The sequence below is a fragment of the Hydra vulgaris genome, chromosome 06 (assembly GCF_038396675.1).
Source record: "Hydra vulgaris chromosome 06, alternate assembly HydraT2T_AEP".
Lineage (NCBI taxonomy): Eukaryota > Metazoa > Cnidaria > Hydrozoa > Anthoathecata > Hydridae > Hydra > Hydra vulgaris.
In genome coordinates this window covers 24,111,880-24,130,342 of record NC_088925.1, presented here as the reverse complement: position 1 = coordinate 24,130,342, position 18,463 = coordinate 24,111,880, and the positions used below count along the sequence as shown (strand labels likewise).

The 18,463-nt window shown below is 27.8% G+C and overlaps 1 protein-coding gene across 2 annotated transcripts in view; it reads left to right on the top strand.

Annotated features, from left to right (window-relative positions):
• The window catches only part of LOC100197993 (ras-related protein Rab-5C), a 40,612-nt gene extending 27,380 nt beyond the window's left edge, over positions 1-13,232 (top strand). For both annotated transcript variants that reach the window (XM_065799663.1, XM_065799662.1), the window contains 2 exons: positions 12,337-12,430; positions 12,505-13,232. In XM_065799663.1, coding sequence (XP_065655735.1) covers positions 12,337-12,430; positions 12,505-12,614 — 204 coding nt within the window. In that variant the 3' untranslated portion in view covers positions 12,615-13,232. The remainder of the gene's footprint in view (positions 1-12,336; positions 12,431-12,504) is intronic.
• The last annotated feature ends 5,231 nt before the right edge of the window (positions 13,233-18,463 follow it).

The following is an 18,463-nucleotide window of genomic DNA, read 5'->3' as shown; positions in this document are numbered from 1 at the left end:
GTATCAAAAGCTTTTTACAAAGTTATAAACACCCCACATGCAAAGTATTATTTAGAGCTCTTCTAATCTCAGTAATTTCAATAAATGTGAGGGTTCTAAATCTGTATTGATGTTGGTACAGGCATTTAAGTTTTTCTAGAAACCTGTATAGCCTGTTATGCTTTTCAAAAAATTTGCTTAAGTTGGAAAGAAGGGAAATCGGTCAATAGTTCGAAAAGTTCAGGGAATATGCCACTTTTAAAAGAATTATTTATTATAATGCAAAGAGGTTTGGAGATTATGTGAGAGGTTAGTTTAGGAAAAAATGTAGGTGTGCTATTAGGTCCATAACTTTTATCATTTTTAAGACCATTATTAATAAGATTAGATACCGCATCTTCACTCACAGGATCGATAAAGAAAAAATTAGCATTAGGCAAATTAAAAGTCACTATAAGCACATTTTTATCATGAGATTCTAGTTAATTTTAGAAATTTCTAGTATAAATTTGTTGAGGTCAAAATTTTTTAGGCATTGTTTAGAAATTTGAACTTTTTGGGGTTAGCTGGTTGTGCCAGGAATACAGTCAAGTTGTGCTGTATGATTCAAGATAGAAATTGTTAAGCTACCTGAGAGATAAACAGAAGAGTAAAAGAACATAAAGATGTTATCAATAAGTGTTTGAGATTATACAAGTAGGTAGGGTTATAGGAGCTGTTATACAAGTAGGTAGGGTTATAGGAGGGTTTAACAAGTAAGAGCTTAAGATATCAAGGTAGTTAGAAATAGGACTAGATTCACTATAGCTCAGTAGATCGGTATTGAAATCATCCATTAAAAAGATTAGTTTTTGTTCTTTACTTAACTTTTCAAGCAGTAGAGTTAAAAATGCTGTATTGAATTCACTTTGATTCATTGATGGATGACAATATATACAACCAATTAGGACACTTGTTTTGTGGGGTTTAATGATTTCAACCAAAATATAATAGTAATTTTGGTAAGTAAATCTTTAAGTCATGATGAATTTAAATTAATTAGCGGATATAAAAGAGCAGCACCTTTTTTGGCCTCAGTGGGACTCAACAATATAAAATACTAAACAATACTCAATGTTCAATTCATTAATAGCTGTCTGTTATATTTGTATCATTAAGGTATAAATTGGATTCAGTAATCCCTATTACGATAGGTACAGTATTAAATGTACTGATAAAACTGCACATCGTCAATGTGATAGGAAAGTGATGCAACATTAAGGTTAAGATATAGAACTGAATTAGGTTTGATAATTTTATTAAAGTCAATAACATCATAGAATTTACATTTTATAGCAGAACCAGAGATTGTATTAAGTTCTTTAAATATGTTTCTTGAATGAATTGGCGATACAAGAAAATTTAAGAATGCATGAAATATTAAGGATCCAGTTTGTGGAATCTTGCATGATAATGTTAACAAGAGCTCAATATCAGTAAGCAAATCAAACGGTATGTTTTAAGATATACAGTTGAAACAATATTATTCTATTTGCTGCAAGCAAACTCTAATTAGAGTTGGAGGTTACTGGAAGAGAAGAAATGAAGATTGTAGAGCGAGATAACGATTAACAAACAACTTAAAGGATTGTAAATTGTATGAATTAGGAAAGCAAGATGAAGGAAGAGTATTCCAAAGAACTGTTGTTTGAGGAAGAAAACTTGAGGAATAAGAGTTTTTGGAGCACTTAGGAACAGTCACAGAAAAAAGATGATTGAATGACAAATGGCACAAGAGGTGCTAGCTCTTTAGAGCAGTGCCCATTATAGTATTTGTAGAAAAGAGAAATAGATACAACATTACGACAATGTGATAATGGTTGGAGGTTGGCTACAAGAGCAGGTCCAACTATGTTACCAATGCGTTTTTGCACCTTGTCTAAAAGTGAAAGGGCATCATTAGAAGATCCGCCCAAGATATGGCAACAGTATTCCATACAAGACCGGATTTGAGATTTATAGAGATAAAGAATAGAATTCGGAGTAAGAAAGTGTCAAGCTCGATAAAGAGATGCAATCTTAGCGATGCTAGTTTTGCAATGGATTTGATATATGGTTTCCAAGAAAAATCACAAGTAACAGTTATTCCTAGAAGATAAAGGGTAGATGACTCATTGAGTATTTTGCTGTTCATAAATATAGGAAGATCTAAATTATTGCAATAACGGTTGGCTGAAAAAAGTTGAGTTTTATTTGAATTAAAGTTCACCAGCCACTGTGAGCCCCATGCTGTAGCTGAAGTGAGATCCTTTTCAAGCTCAAATACCACTCCAAGCAATCAGAGGGTGTTGGTTTCTTATCACGACAAGAATGGTAGTATCATCAGCAAACAGTGCCACCTTAGATGTGAGAATGTCTGGAAGATCGTTAGTGTAAATTAAAAAGAGTATAGGGCCAAGGATTGAACCTTGAGGAACCCCTGAAGTTACAAAATAAAAAGAGTGCTGTCCATCGAGGACAACTTTTATACTACGATTGGAAAGAAAAGGATTCAATAATCTTAAAGATGTTACCAGATACACCATAAGAAATAAGCTTATGGAGAAGACCAGCATGCCAAACTTTATCAAATGCTTTAGAAATGTCAAGAGCGATGGCCTTAACCTCTCCACTTTTATCTAATTCATGATAAAACCTATCGGCTATCACTGTTAGCAAATCAGCTGTAAAACGAGAAGATCGAAATCCATATTGATGATCAGAAAGTAAGTTATTAGATTCAAGATTAAGTGTTTGTTAATTGAAGATTCAAAAACCTTGCTTATTATAGGAAGAAGATTAATTGGATGGTAGTTGGACAAACCAGATCGCTCTCCAGAATTTTTGAAAATAGGGATAACAGAATGCGCTTTCCAGCAGGCTGGAAAACAAGACTCTGATAAACACTTGTTGAATAGTTTTGAAAGTATAGACGACAGCTCCGGAAAACAATTCTGCAAGACTATAACAGGTATGTTGTCTGGGCCACAAGCTGTAGAAGAGTCTAAGCAGGAAATCACTTTAGATACAGAAGCTGGAGTGATACAAATGTCAAGCAATGGATCAACCTGTTTGACTACTCACAAAAACACTAACAAGCAAATATAATATGGACACAATACACTGGGGAAGAATGTTAAAATAACCATGAAGAAAATAATAAATAAAATTAAATGTACAAATAATAGATAAAAGTTTAAATGTTAAAAAATGGTCGTTATGTAAGTATATAATAAATTACATAAATTGAAAGATTAAATAACATTTATATAATCACAAATATAAGGTATATAAATAAATATAAAGATAGTTATATAGGTACCGTGAAATGTGGTAACTTTGGACAAAATCTTTCTAGTAGTAAAACTCTTTCTAGTAGAAAAAGTTTTACTCAAAGTTTTTGTCCAAAGTAACCACATTTCATGATATATAGTTATTTATTATTATATTAATAAATAATAAGTTATTATAGATATATTACATAGTGAGTTTTTTTTCGGAAATACACTTAAAACTCTTTTAATTTTCCAGAAATTTCCGGATGTTTTTTGTTACTAATTTGAAAAAAATAATGAAATGTTAAATATGAAAATGTTTTCATTTAAACAAATATGTTTTTTCTAATTGAATTTTTTACAAGATCAATTTTTGTAAAAAATTATAAAATTTTTTTTTTTTTAAAATTGTGTTTAAATTAATCTTTTTGAATATCAGAATTTCCTTTTTGTAAAAAGTTAAATAATCTTAATTCCTTTTTAAAAGTTTACCAATGTTTTTGTTGTCAATTAATACAATCAAGAAGAAAAAAATATAAAATGGAAGTTAAGAGTTTATCTGACATTTTTGAGTTCCACTGGAATCAGCTTCAAGAGAAAGATAATAGTGAAAAGTATTATTTAGCCTATATAAGAAAAATAGATAAAGCTGGAGCAGTAAGTTTATTCCCTAACTGAACATTTAAATATGTAATTTCATCATAATTATATATTATTTGATTTTATGTTTTGGGTACGATGTGCAATATGTAGTAAAGGTTTTTATTATGGAAGTGAAGGTACAAAATCTATACTTAGCCACTCTAACTCACTTTTCTAACAACTAAAATCTTTACTTTGCCACTCACAGTCTAAAATACATTGTCAAAACTGTGCAATGATTAAGTCAAACCAAGCTATACTGTCGTCATTTTTTACTAATTAAAAAAAAACTGATACATGTATATTCCCATAAGGCACTCTGCATAACGTGTATACTGGCAGTACTTGCACAAATAGAGTGAAGTCTACCATTTAACCTATTGTAAGTTTTAGAGGCGGGACATCAAATGCAGAAGCTATGACACTCGCATTTATTTGTGAACACAATCTTTAACATCCCATATGATTGAGTATGCTAAGGAAATGTCTAAAGATCATCATATTCAAAAATAGTTTTAAAATGTTTAGAACAACTGCTTCGTATAAGCTGCGAGAAGGGTTAGGTAAAGCTTTTCATGCTGATCTTGTTTATGATATGAAAATAACAATGTTTTCCCTTAACATAGACGAGTGCTTCTCAGCAAAAAATGAGAAAGTTCTCAGTATAAGTTAATAAAATTGAATTAAAACACTATGCATCGTTATGGCTTGTTACGGTAAACGCTGAAAATTTTTTTAATGCTGTTATTTATTTAACAAAGACGCAATTCCATTAAGTAATCTAGTTTTCAATTTATAAGATTCTACCAATTACATGAGGGGAAAAATCAGTGGGTTTGAAACAAGATTAAGAAATGCGATTCCTCACTTGATATTGATGGTGATATTTCTCATAATGTGCACAATGTTGTCAAAAAGTCTACCTTTTTTTTTCCGGCAAAGTAGTTAAAAATTTACTGGATGATATCTACATTGATTTTAAGTTTAAATTTTCATACATTTCTAAAAACATTTTGTCAACCCACAGGTATCACATACAACACTCCAAAGCAAAGGGTTTCTCATCGGTGGTTGTCTGTTTTAGTTTATGCTCTACCCAGGGATGCGGAGTCTGGCTTTATATCTCTACTTTTTCCAAGCCTGTAGTGTCCAGAAGCTCTAATCATGTTTGTTGACTTATTATCTGCTATAATAAAAAAATTCATGAGATTTAATAACTTAAAATTTATTGTTTTTAAGCCCGGAGTCCTGGAGTCCTTGCCGCCATTATACCTAAGGATTCCCGGGCTCAAAAAACGATTGTTCTTCTAACCTAAAAGTCTTAATTTTTTTCCTATTAGTAGTCCATAAACTTATTTATATTTTTAGAACCCCTTGATACCAAAAACTAGGATAAAGTAATCTATTTGTGACTTTCTAATCCGGAGTCCTTTTTGGGACTCCGTATCACTGGCTCTACCTATGCTTGAGATGATGCCTGCTTTCACCTTAATTTATTCTTCTTGGTTATCTCTCTGTATGAAATGAAATAAAAGTAAAAAACTAATAGAAAATGCAACAGAAAAAGCTAACAAAACAAGGTGCAGAAAGAAAAGCTAGGATTGTTAAAAGTTAATTTTTCAGATGTAATGAAACCTTACTTTGTATTAATTTGTAAATTGTAATTCTTCCTATTTTTAAATTATTTATTTTAACTTTTGAACAAAAAGGACCGTTATTCCATCAAATTTATGACAAGCAAATTGAACTGGTGAAAACACTTTTAACTTTTATTAAGCCAAAAATCATAAAAAATATAACAGGAACAAAGTTTAAATTTTTAAACCTAAAAGATAAAAAAATGTATCGCCATTCGAATTACATATACTTTAGGAGTAATGCTGAAAAATATTTGTCAAGAATGATTATTCGAAATCCTGACTTCACATCATTGTTTTTTTAAGACCTTGCTAAAAGCTTACCGTAAATCATTATTTTACTTAATAAAATTCCTTTTAACAACCCTTTATTAAAATGCCTCTCTGAGATCGAGCCAATGTCTCAAGGTCACAAAATTACAGAGAGAATGCTAAAAAAACTCCCAACTTTTTTTCCCACTGTAGATATAAATAAAGTAGTATTTAATCAAGAAGTTATGCAATTTCAGATAGATATAGCGCTTCCACCTGTATTTGCTGATGGAAAGCCCATATGTCTTGACTATTGGTGAGCAGATGTTTTTAAATGTAAAAAATATTTAGAGCTTAGTAAAATTATCAAGGCATGTCTAAGTATATTCAGTAGTCCTCATGTTGAGCAATCATTCAGCATGATGAACACCGTAGGTAACAAAAAAACAAATAGTCTTGATACTTCATCGTACTCTGCTATAGCTTAAGTTAAGTATCAATTATTAGCAAACAAGACCACAGCACTAGGGTACTTCTATTATAATCTATTATTTCTAAGAATCTATTAATGATCATGTTAAAAAATGCAGAAAAGAAAAGCTGACAAATGTTTTGCAGCAGAAAGTTATAAGAATGAAAATTATTATTTTCTGAACCATTGTCTGATGTTTTATATTCAAAAAGTAAATAAATTATTACGCTTAGCAGATTGTTTACTGTAAATTGAGATATTATATTTAACTTTAGAGAATTTTAGAGAAACGTAATTAGTCAGTAGTTTTCAGTTACTTAATTTATCCTTTTACTAACGTTCTAGACACGTTAGTAAAAGGATAAATTAAGTAACGTTCTATTTACCCACATACCTTCATCAGTTTGTTGATCATATAATTTTCCGGATTTTATATTAAGATAATTTTCTGGGATTTTAATTAAGTCAAAAACTCATCTATGCTATTATCATTTAGCTAATATAATTTAGCTATATAAAGGTATAATTATAATTCTATAAAGTAATGAAAATAAATAATCTACAAATATTAAATTGTACTGAAAAATATTAAATAAATGTGGCTAACTAATAATCATCAAAAACAAAACAAAACAAAACAAACAAAAAATGAAGTTAAGGTATCTTTTTAATTTTTTGCTTTCCAATAGTTTTATGCTGATTTTTTTTTTGGTTTCTTTTCTCATTTTTTTATTTATGTTGTACTTTTCTTCTTGCTTCTTTTTGTTGAGTAATTTGAATTACAACTCATATTTTTTTCGGTATTTTAGAGTTACTTAGTATTGATATTGTTAACAATTAGATTATTTTTTTACTTATTTTATTAACTTGTTTATCTTTTTTTATTGATTTAATAATAAATTGATTATTATAAACTTCGACTGGATAAAATTATAAATATACTAAACTTCAACTCAAAACTTAGACCATCATCTTTATATGCGCCGTATTTTATTAAATAAAGTAATAACAACGACGTTATTGTTTCCAGCCTTTACACATGCAATCTAAAGAAAACAAACTTAATGCATCTTTTTTTTTTTTAAAGATTTTTTATGGTTATTCAAGCTTACCATACAATACAATTTTACAATACAACTTTTTGATATTTTATATTGATATCGATTTGATAACTTATTAATATTTTATCTTTAAATGCACACAAAATAAAATTAATATAAATCAAAATAAGTTTTATTTGAAGCAGTTAAATTTTTTAAAGAATAAAGAAAATTCGCATCAGTCAAATATTTGATAAAGCACCTTAGTAGATACATAGTAGATAAGAAATTTTGGTGAAGTTTTCACTCCAGATATTATATGAGGAGCATATGAGTATTTATATCATCATATCAGCGCTGGAAATAATGGTCGATCAACAATCAGTGATTGTCTACTTTTTAAAAAAATGATGTTTTGATATCTCAATATTATTTCTGGCCAATCAAATTTGATTGGCCAGAATTGCAAGGAATACTTTATGATATGAAATTAAAATGCTTTCAAAAACAGAAAACTGAAAATATTAACTAAATGTTTTTGATTATTGGAATACAAATAATTTTGAGACCATATAGTTTGTAGTATTAAAAAAAAAAATGCAAAAATGTTGTTGAAGAACCAAAAAAAATACAGAATAATTAAAAATACCAAATATTTTTGATTGGTCGAATAAACTTAGTTTACAATCATTTTTTATTTTATTTTTATACTTACGAGTTAAAAAAAAAAGCTCTTTTAATGTTTGTACAATAAAGATTTATAGCATAAAAAATTAATCTATATTATTACAAGCCTCGGCGGGAGTTAATGGGTTAAACATTTAATTCGTTAATTAAATGTTGATGACTTTTTATGAATAAATAGAATTTTTTTGGATAAAATAAATGTAAAATAATAACCAGAAATGTTAACATCTTTTTTCCAAATATATAGAGATAAGAGTATAAGCAAAATAGTTATTTACTTTATTTGGCTATAAAAATACTATATATAAAATACTATTTTTGTTATTTTGTGGCTGGATAGCTCAGTTAGTTAGAGCGTCAAACGAAAAGTTAAAACGTGGGCTGTTGTACAATACGGGTTCAAATCCTGCCATTGTCAACTCAGTGCTTGAGTAGTACTTCTAAAAAAGTTGATACTACTAAAACATACTAAATTGATATAGTAACTTGACATTTTTGGTGGTATTGACAGTCATACATGGGACATATGTTATAGCGATATTTCTACTCATGAAAAGAACTAGTGGATAATATGCATTATCTTAAAAGCTCAGTTAATAAATCAACATTAGTGTATATAGTTTACATAACTAGCTATGTGCAAAAAAACTAAGTAAATGATGATACAACCAATTATTGTGGAGATTATCTGATTTCGATTATGATTATGGAGATATCTGAATCTAGCAATCCTTAACAGAGGACTTGATCTAATATTTTGCTTAAGAATTATCCACTAATTAGCACTTCTAACAATAGCAAAGAATATGAAATCTACTAAGGTTATCATAGGTTTTGTGAAAATTAGTTTTGTAATTTATTTTAATATTTTCTTTTTATGTTTTTTATTTCATCTGTAATCTTTATACCTTAATATTAACCCTGTTAAGATATATTGATAAAACTTTTTTTTAGTATGATGAATCGATTTTGTTTTTTGTTGATAATTTTCATTGTTACTTTTTTTTTTTTGTTTAGTTTTGTAGGCAAAAAAAATCGTATTTAAAAAAAATACACATTGTTACATTGATACTCTTTATGAAATGTGAAATGCGAAAAATAGAATTATTTTTTAACAATTTTTGGTTTTTCTTTTACAATTTTGTCTTTATTAAAGATTTATATTAAAAGAAATAGATTCTACCTTAAATAAAAATATATCAATATAAGTAATGAAATTTTATTCATCCTTCAGCTTTTGTGTTGTTTTGCGTGATGTCAAGTTCTGTTATCATTGAAGATCGTGCTATCGCAATATTGCAATACCATTTAACACAATGGATTGTGTTAAAAACAGTTAAAAAGTCATAAAATAAAGGGTGTTCTCTTAAGTTTTTATAATAACATAATAAGCAGAAGTTTTTATTGTTTATGATAAAAACAACATAACTCAAAATAAAACTATTATCCTTGAAAATTGGTTTTGTAATATTACCAGAAAATAAAATTATTTTTTACATTAATTGTGTAGAATTTTTATATCTCTTTTACGGCTAATGATTAATAAAGTAAATTTTTTAACTATTTCAATAGTAGGCAAGATCGTAAAAAAAGAACGATGTCAAAACACCCAACAGAAACTTGTTTTGCATATGTCATATTAGAGATACTAGTGTTATTAAACAGTGTTATGTAACAAGTTATGTTGTGTTATGTAACAAGTCCTAATAAACTGCAGATGGTCTGAAAAAAAACTATGGTGTGAAACTTAATAAAGAAAAAAATTAATAAGACAGTCCTGATACTCCAGGAAATGCTGCTGTGAAGGCAAAAAAAAAACAAGAAAGAAAACCCCATAGCTAGAAAAAAACGTTATTTTAACAATTAAATCTTTTTTGCTATCTGTCTTTTTGCTATAAATATATACATCCAAATTGAAAAAATTGAACATATATTGTGTTAAGGGGTGGATTTGAACCCTTGCAAAACAGCATCGATGACAGCGCATTGGCTTATCGAACTTATGCATGTGAATAAAATATAGTTCATTTTAAAAACTCTTATACCGATTGCAATTAATCAACACTTTTCAAGCTGGTTCTCTAAGGAAGCCCAGCTTTATTGCATAAATATTTTATGCATCTAGTATAACATAATATATAGTGTTGTTATACACTTCGACTAAAAGTCGAAATTTGAAATTAGTCAACTTTGAAAAATCTAATATTTGATTTAATTGTCTATGGACTTCCTACTAATCAACTAAAAGTTGATTTGGTCAAGTAAAAGTAAAAGTCTTGAAATCTTTATACCTTTTCATTTGGTTCAACTTTTCGATCTTTAATTTTTGTTTGTTCATTTAATAACAATAGTATGTACTATTATAACTATTACCTAGTTTTTTGTTTACTTTTCCTGAAGTTTTATATAACTTATAGCATGTTAGCATTATTTATGCTCTTCCGCAATGCTTTGTGATAAGCATTGCGGAAGAGCATAAATAACTGTAAGGATTTCTGGCAGCACCCTAATAACTACAAAAGAAAAGAAAAAAATTATATATTATTAAACTTTCGGTTATGTATTTCACTAGTTAGAATTTTTTTATTTGTTTCCTCGATGCTTTTGGTTTTCTATAAATACTTTCATAAAAGGCCGCTCCAAGCTGCTTCGGGGCCCTGGGATAAAATTTTGATGGTCCAAAATCTAAATGTCATTTGTGCAATCACATTGTAAATATGATTGTAAAGTTTTTGAAGTATTTAAGGAATATAATATATTCCTTAAATACTTCTAAAACTATATATAAGGAGTATTTAAGGAAGTCCCTAAATCATTGAGGTCTGGGAATAAATTGTCCTGTTGTCGGAGCGACCCTTTTCTCATTGTTTTGCTCTATTAATAATAAAATGATAAGTTGTTAAAAAATATAAATTCGAAGTCGAATATAAATTACTTTATTATTTTATTACAATTTACTTCAAAAAAATAAATTTCGACTAAATCAACTTCAAAAATGTATTAGTCGGTTGTAGTCGACTTTAGAAAATATATTAGTCGATTTAGTCGACAGTCGAATTATTTAATAGTCGTTATAACACTAATAATATAACAATAAACAAATATCTTATATGGAAATGTAAAAAATCCACTTATATAACGTTTTATACGGATTCGTGTGTAATATAAGAAAACTTTTCTATTAATTACAATTTTCTTTGTTTAAACTGTTTCCTCTTGATTTTTTGCATTTATGTTATTGTTATTTAAAAATACTGGCAAGGTTGAAAAAATACAAAACGTGTTGTTTCATCCGAGTGGAAAATTTGAAACTTCGATTTTAGATTTGCCCTCTCTTGATAATTTTTTATTGCTAAAATTACATCATCTTCTTAGTCCCGCCATTTGTATAGCATTACGTACAAACGTCTGTAAATGTAGTGTTTTTGTCTATAGCATATGTTATGTTTCCAGCTGGTTTCCAGCGGAAAGAACTTTAAAATTTTATTGTAACAATAAGAAGACTTTTTTGCTATATATATTTTTTTTGTGCTATAAATATATAGGCGAGATTAAAAAAACTTCGAAATTTATTACGTTAAGGGAAGGTCTTGAACCCCCTGAAACGACACTGATGACAGCGCTAAACCACTGAGCTAACGATGATTTGCGTTTTGGTGACAAACAAATTTAATTATAAATCTTTTTAATTATTTTAATTTTAAAGCTCTACGTATGCGAAAAAGTGCGAATGTTAATTTTTTTCTTTTAAATCCATTTCTCAGAATGAATTATTTTGCTAAAAAAATTAAAGTAAATAAAGAATAGGTATAGAAATAATCGATGTGAAATAGATAAGTATAGAAATGGTCGGTTTGGTAAAGACCCGTATTTTACTGGTCTGGAAAGCTAGGATATATATATAAAGAAAAAGTATAAAAAAAGTCGTTGTGGAATAGATTTACAAAGACCCGTTTTTACGGGTCCGGTTAGCTAGTTAGGGATAAAGTACGTACGCTCAGAGGGGAAGAGGGAGTCTGCAAATGGCGTATATGAGATGGGAGGGCAGTGGGTTAACTTTTAAAGAAAGGAAACACTAAATTAAAAAAATATCATAAAATGTTAGATAAATAGGTTAAAAGCGTAGGTACTTTTAGGGAGGTGGAGGGTACTCAAAAAAGCGTATCGCAAAATGCGGGGAAGGGGGTGGACGACAAAAAAGCGTACGTACTTTATGGACTACCCCTTAAGAATATCACTTGATCATTTTTAGATTATTATTTCTGTCGTTCTAATAAAGTATGAAGTATACTATTGTAGGTTATTAAAATCTTCTTTTCTATTCTTTTTTTTAGGAAGCTCATGCTTATGCGGAGGAAAACGGGCTTTTATTTATGGAAACCTCTGCCAAAACTGCCAGCAACGTTAACGAACTATTTTTAGCTATTGGTAAGTATTAACCAGATAGACTAGCTAAAATTCAATTTAGTCTTTCATTTTTACCACATTTTTTTTTATTTCAGCTAAAAAATTACCTAAAAACACTGATCAACCAGGACCTGGTGGCCCATCACGTCGTGGAATCGAACTGACGGAAAATCCAGAACCACCTAAATCTGGTTGTTGCAAATAGTGTACATTTTTTATTTTAATTTCTAAAAACCTCTCCAAAAGCGTCCCGTTTCCCTTTAAATTAAAGTTAATTTAGTTAACTCAGTCGTGACAAATTATATTAAAAAAACAATTTAGAACTCCTTTAAAGTGAAATCCTATTAAGATTTCATATGGGGCTCAGATAGGTTTAAATTATATTGCACGCCTTTTTGGTTATATTTTGTGTAATTTTCGTGACGCGAAAGTATCGAGTCTGTAATCGCATTAAAATCTTTTTTTAATTTTTCGTTTTGTTGCTTTTTTTTTAACGATATTATTGGTATTGTTTTTCTTGATACCGAATTGTTGATCTTCAAATGTTTTGTACGAATTCTTTTTGACCCTGTACAGTAAGTCCTTATTTTCATTATCAATTGTTAAATGGTATTGAATTGCTTTCAAATAAATATAAGCTTTTGACTAGTTTAGATTTGTTTATTTTAGTCCAGCTTTATCAATCTCCTAAAATGTCAATAACGTTTAATGTTTTTTTTTTGTTTATTTTTTGTTGCATTAATTGAAAATATATAATTAATAATGATTGCTGCTTGTAATATTATGTTATCAATGTAATTAAAAGATTTTTTTTCAAATTGAATATGTTTTCATTATTATCTAGTATCCAATAAGCTGAAATATTAAATTTTGAATAGCTTGAAAATAGAGATCCGTGGTTCAACGCCACCCCTGGGCAAGTTTTATAACATCGGTAAAGTAGGAGGCGTGAACTTTTTTTCAAATGCTCTTCCGCTGTGCTCTTTGATAAGACCGTAAGGCCTTCTTGGGGCACCTAACATAGACGTAAAAAAAAAAAATGAAGAAGTTGTTTTAGCCTGTTTTCCAAATCTTTCCTAATAATCATGCCCGAAGAACTGGGTTTTTTTTATGTTAACAAAATTTCTTTGCTTACTGCGGCATTCTTTCCTTACTGCGGCATTTGCCGGGTGTAAGTTAAACAGGTTGCGTTTAGAACTCTTGAAAGATGGCAAGATATCGTTAATTAGCGATATCTTGCCATCTTTCAAGAATTCCAAGCGCAGCCTGTTTATCGTTAACCTTCTTACCGTAGTATAAACAGCCCAAAGCTATGTAGATATGTAAACAACAACCTCACCCCTCTCATTTTTTTATAAATACACGGCATCATAGTTATAACGCTTTTTAAAAAACATTCAAGTGAGGAGTCTTTAACTGTTGATAAAAAACTGCTTTGTAAAAATTTTGCATGCTAAAATCAAATATTAGTATAAATAATTTACTGTTTTAAACAACTTAAAACATTTTCATTTAAAATATGCAATAGGGTTGTCAAGGTCTGGTTACTTATTGAGGAGAGCACAGTAAAAAATCTATTTTTAATTAAGATTTGAACCGCGCTCTCCTACATAAACGGATTTTGACAACCCTTATATGCTGCAGAAACAATCTTAAAAGATATTTTTTTTAAAAAGCTAAATCTAAAAAAGTTGATTTGAATAATTATTATTTTGTTCTGTTTTATGAATACTTTAATAAGGGTAATAGTTTTAATTTTAATTCGTTTTAATTGGCTCACATTGTATTTTTAACCTTTTGAGTTTGAAGATATTGAAATTTAAAGAATAGTTATTTTTTTTAAAATTATTAATTAAGAATCTTAATAAAAACGTGTTAGAGTTTGAGAAATTTTTTTTATGGTCTGCAAATTTGATAACAAGATAATTTTGTTATCTTAGTTTCTTTCATTCATACATTTTATTTTGGTCTATCAAGATTAAGTTCCTTCAGTATTGGCAAAATGATGCTTTTATTATTATGTTTTTTTGTTTTGTTTTTTTATTACAAGTCAGGGAAATGAAGTATCTTTTTATGTCTGAGTCATGGAAAAGTTAGGAAATTAAATTTGAGAAAAGTGCTTCGAGGACGAGTAAGCTGTCTATACAGTTTATGGTTCTAAATTTTTTAACAAGTCCTCCAAAGCTATAAACGTATAAAAATATTTTTTTAAATATTTAAAAAATAGTTGATTTCACTAAAAGTTGATATCCATATTTTTAAAACAATATATTGGTAGCTACATATCATAGCTTTGTAGCTTGCTGAAACATAACCTAAACTCTATAAGTAGTCGATATCGCTGACTAAAAAGCTGGGGCGTGTATACACACCACAACTTTCAAACTAGCGCTGATATTATTTCATTGTAGCTAACTTTAACATAACCATAAATCTATTAGATAGTTACATACTGTAGCTAATTAGCTATGGTTGTTTTAAATAAAATTACCAAAGCAATAAAAATTAAAATAGGATAAATTCACAAACAAAAAATAATAAAAGTGTTGGGCGGATTGATAGAAATTTGTCTTCATTCTGAAATAACGCGAGACGTGTAAAGTTGGTTTACATAGCCGTCGGCGGCGAAAGTTAAGTTTATAAGATAATATGTTATGATAATAGTCTGGTAGTATATGGTATAAATATGAATAAGTAATATATAAGAGTAGAATGCAAATTTTTTCTAGCTAAATGCATGCCTTTCTAGATAGTGATCCTCATGGTTAAATCGCTCTCTTTGTTATTACAAGTCGTCGCTAGCTAGAAAATTGTTATATCAGTTGGCAGTATCTTGAACAGAAAGTTACTATCTCTTTAAGTATAGTAATTTTCAAAATCTAAAAACGAAATTTTTTTCTACAAAGACATTAACTGTAAAAAAAGAAAAAAAAAATTATCATATGCATGTATATGAAAACTGTATTTATAGTAAAAAGCGAAATAAACTGGAGAAAAAAAAGTAGCTATAATTTAATAGCAAAAACTTGCAAATACATTCCTACATCGTTAGTCGTGTTATTCAACGTTTTTCCCAAACAAAATCGATCAAAAGCAAATCTGGTAATGGAAAGATTAAAACCGGTGAGAAAACTGGTTAACAGTTTTATAATACACCCAAGCCTCTCACTTTGGGAATGCGAAAAAAAAATAATTATTTTTTGACATTCAAATCACAAAAAGTGCTTAAGCCTTTCAATCTTTTTTTAAAAAAAGTGCAAGAACTTGCTGATAAAAATTTAAAAATAAAGCTGCAGCTCGAAAGTTGTCTGACAATTATATTTCTAAAAATTTCTGTATTATTGAAGATGATGAACCTTATATCAAGTAGGATCATCGACAAATTTCTGGTGTTGTCTATTATAATGCCAAATATAGAGGAAAAGCAAATAAAAAATTTAAATACACAAAACATGATAAGTTTGCTAAAAAAAGCCTTGGTTTTGCTACTAAAAAAATTTACAATTTTCAGAATATTTTCAATACGTATTATTTTTATTTAAAACGATTGAACAATTTTAAGTGAGGGCATATTTTGTTTATCCTCCTTTTTGTTGTTGATTAATGTTTTTAAAATTTGTTTTATAAAAAAATTGTTGATTTCAGTTAAAATGTTTATATTGTTATTAGAAGTAGATTTATGTTGTTTTTTTTCAGCATATTTAAAATAGTTAAATATGTTCAATGAGCGCCGGCTTTGAATTTTGAAAAAATCCGATTATTAGTAGAAAACATTATTTGATTCATTTATTCGGTTGACAAACATCTATAATTTTAGTCAACCGGATAAATTTGTCAAATAGTATCGTCAACCGGAAAATCAAGTTTATATTAAAAAAATATTATATATAACAATGATTCAACCAAAAATTTAACAAGAAAGCTTATGTCTTCTAATTAAATATTTTATTATTTGAAAGTTTTCCTGTGAGCTACTTTGTGTCTTTTGTTAAAATACCATTCACATGCTTCTTTTGAATGCGTACATGTTGTTGACAAATATGTCATAAACAATAGGCTGCACATTAAAACTGGAAATTTTTATTAATGATTTTGTTTATAAGGTATAGTTGGATTATTTTCTATGTAAGTTATTTTTCAACAAATTAAAGATAAAACAGATTTAACTTAAAAAAAATTTTTTTGATATTATTTTATATCATTTGATAAAAATGTATTATTGAAATGAAAACTAACAAATTTTATTTATAAAAAATAGAAATATATATTATTATATATTTAATATATATAATTATATTTAATATATATTATTATATATTATAAATACATATTATTTTGTATTATTGATATATAATTTATGAAGTTCCTTAAGATTTTTAGAAAAAAGTTAAAACATGCGCTAGCGAATTATGGCACCGCTATGACGATATTCTGGGTCTGGTTTTAAGACCGTGGATTCTAAGGCCGCGGCTATCTTAATGACTAATTGTTAAGTTCTAATGTCCTTACGGAGAAACTCCTATCGAGTATAGAAAAGCGACTCTTGGATTTTAACTAAATGCAATGTGTCATTTTTTAACTATCTAAAGTCTTAAAGTGATATTTACATATGATTTATAGCTATTTTCCGACATTTTACAATATTTTGAACTGTATTTGGTTATATAAACAATATTTGATTATACTATATCATAATGACACAAACAGTCTTTAATAACATAAAAACTAGGGTTTTACTAAATCTTCTAAAATTTAATCAGTATTTTTCAAATAAACTAAATTTGCTTTATTAATTTTTTATGATTATAAATACTTTATGTATATATGAATCAAATGTAAGTATAAGTAAGATGCCATCAACTATTCTTTGCATTAATAGCCATATAAGTTTTTTTTTTTTTATACATTATTGCAATATTAATTTTCGTTAGGATATATGACGCTGAATTTAAATTTATACATTATTTTAAAATAATTTTCATGCATATTTATTACGATGCGATGATGTTTTTTGATGATAAATTATGAATTTTGTAGATACAAAAACAAGCAGAACAGAATGTTGTTCACAAACAAACTGAACATTTTTATTAAATGTGTACATATTGTATCGTAACTTTAAAACTACAAATTTAAGTTTAAAATATATATATATATATATATATATATATATATATATATATATATATATATATATATATATATATATATATATATATATATATATATATATACTTCTAACTTTTCTTGTATTCAATTTTAAAACCTTTTTGAATCTGGCCTTGTAAGCTAGAACCAAATCTTGTAAAAATAAAGCAGAATTATATCTTATTTAAAATAATTGTAAATAATTTTTTTTTTGATAGTTCCTGAGCTGATATATTTTGTCTCTCTGCTAAAAGTTGCACATCCTTTGTAACCTGTATTTAGGTGGGTAGAGAAACTTTTATTCCTTCTTGTTGGTTTTAATTAATGCCTTGCTTTACCCATGGCTTTCTCCATCTTTTTCATTCAAAGCACTGATTTTACTATTGCAAAATATCACTAATAAGTATAATTAACAAAGATAAAAAGCAGCAAAGGTAGGGTTGTCTAGAATATGAGTCTGGAAAATTTCCATCTTTGAAATATACACAAGTTTAGTACGAACCCTGTATTTTAATTTGTATTTTATTAATTTGTCATATTTTTTTAAAAATATTTATATTATATTTATATTTGATATTGAGGATGTCAGGAAAGAAAGTAAAGTGTTAAATTTTTTTTATGTTTAACTCCTTATTTTTTAATATACAAAAAATTATCAAAGTTTTAATTCGCAAAATTTGAATAATGTTACAGACAAATTTTGAAATGAATAAAGTGTTACAATTGCAACAGCAATTTTAAAAAAAATAATTTCTATTAACTCTGAATGTATTTTATTTGCTGTTAGTTGTTAATTGTCAAGTAATACTTTATTGGTTATAAACTTCTCCTCATTTAATAATCTTTTTATGCTACATGTAAAAAATGTGCTAGTAATTAGTAGGGTTATTTTTTTTTAAAAAAAAT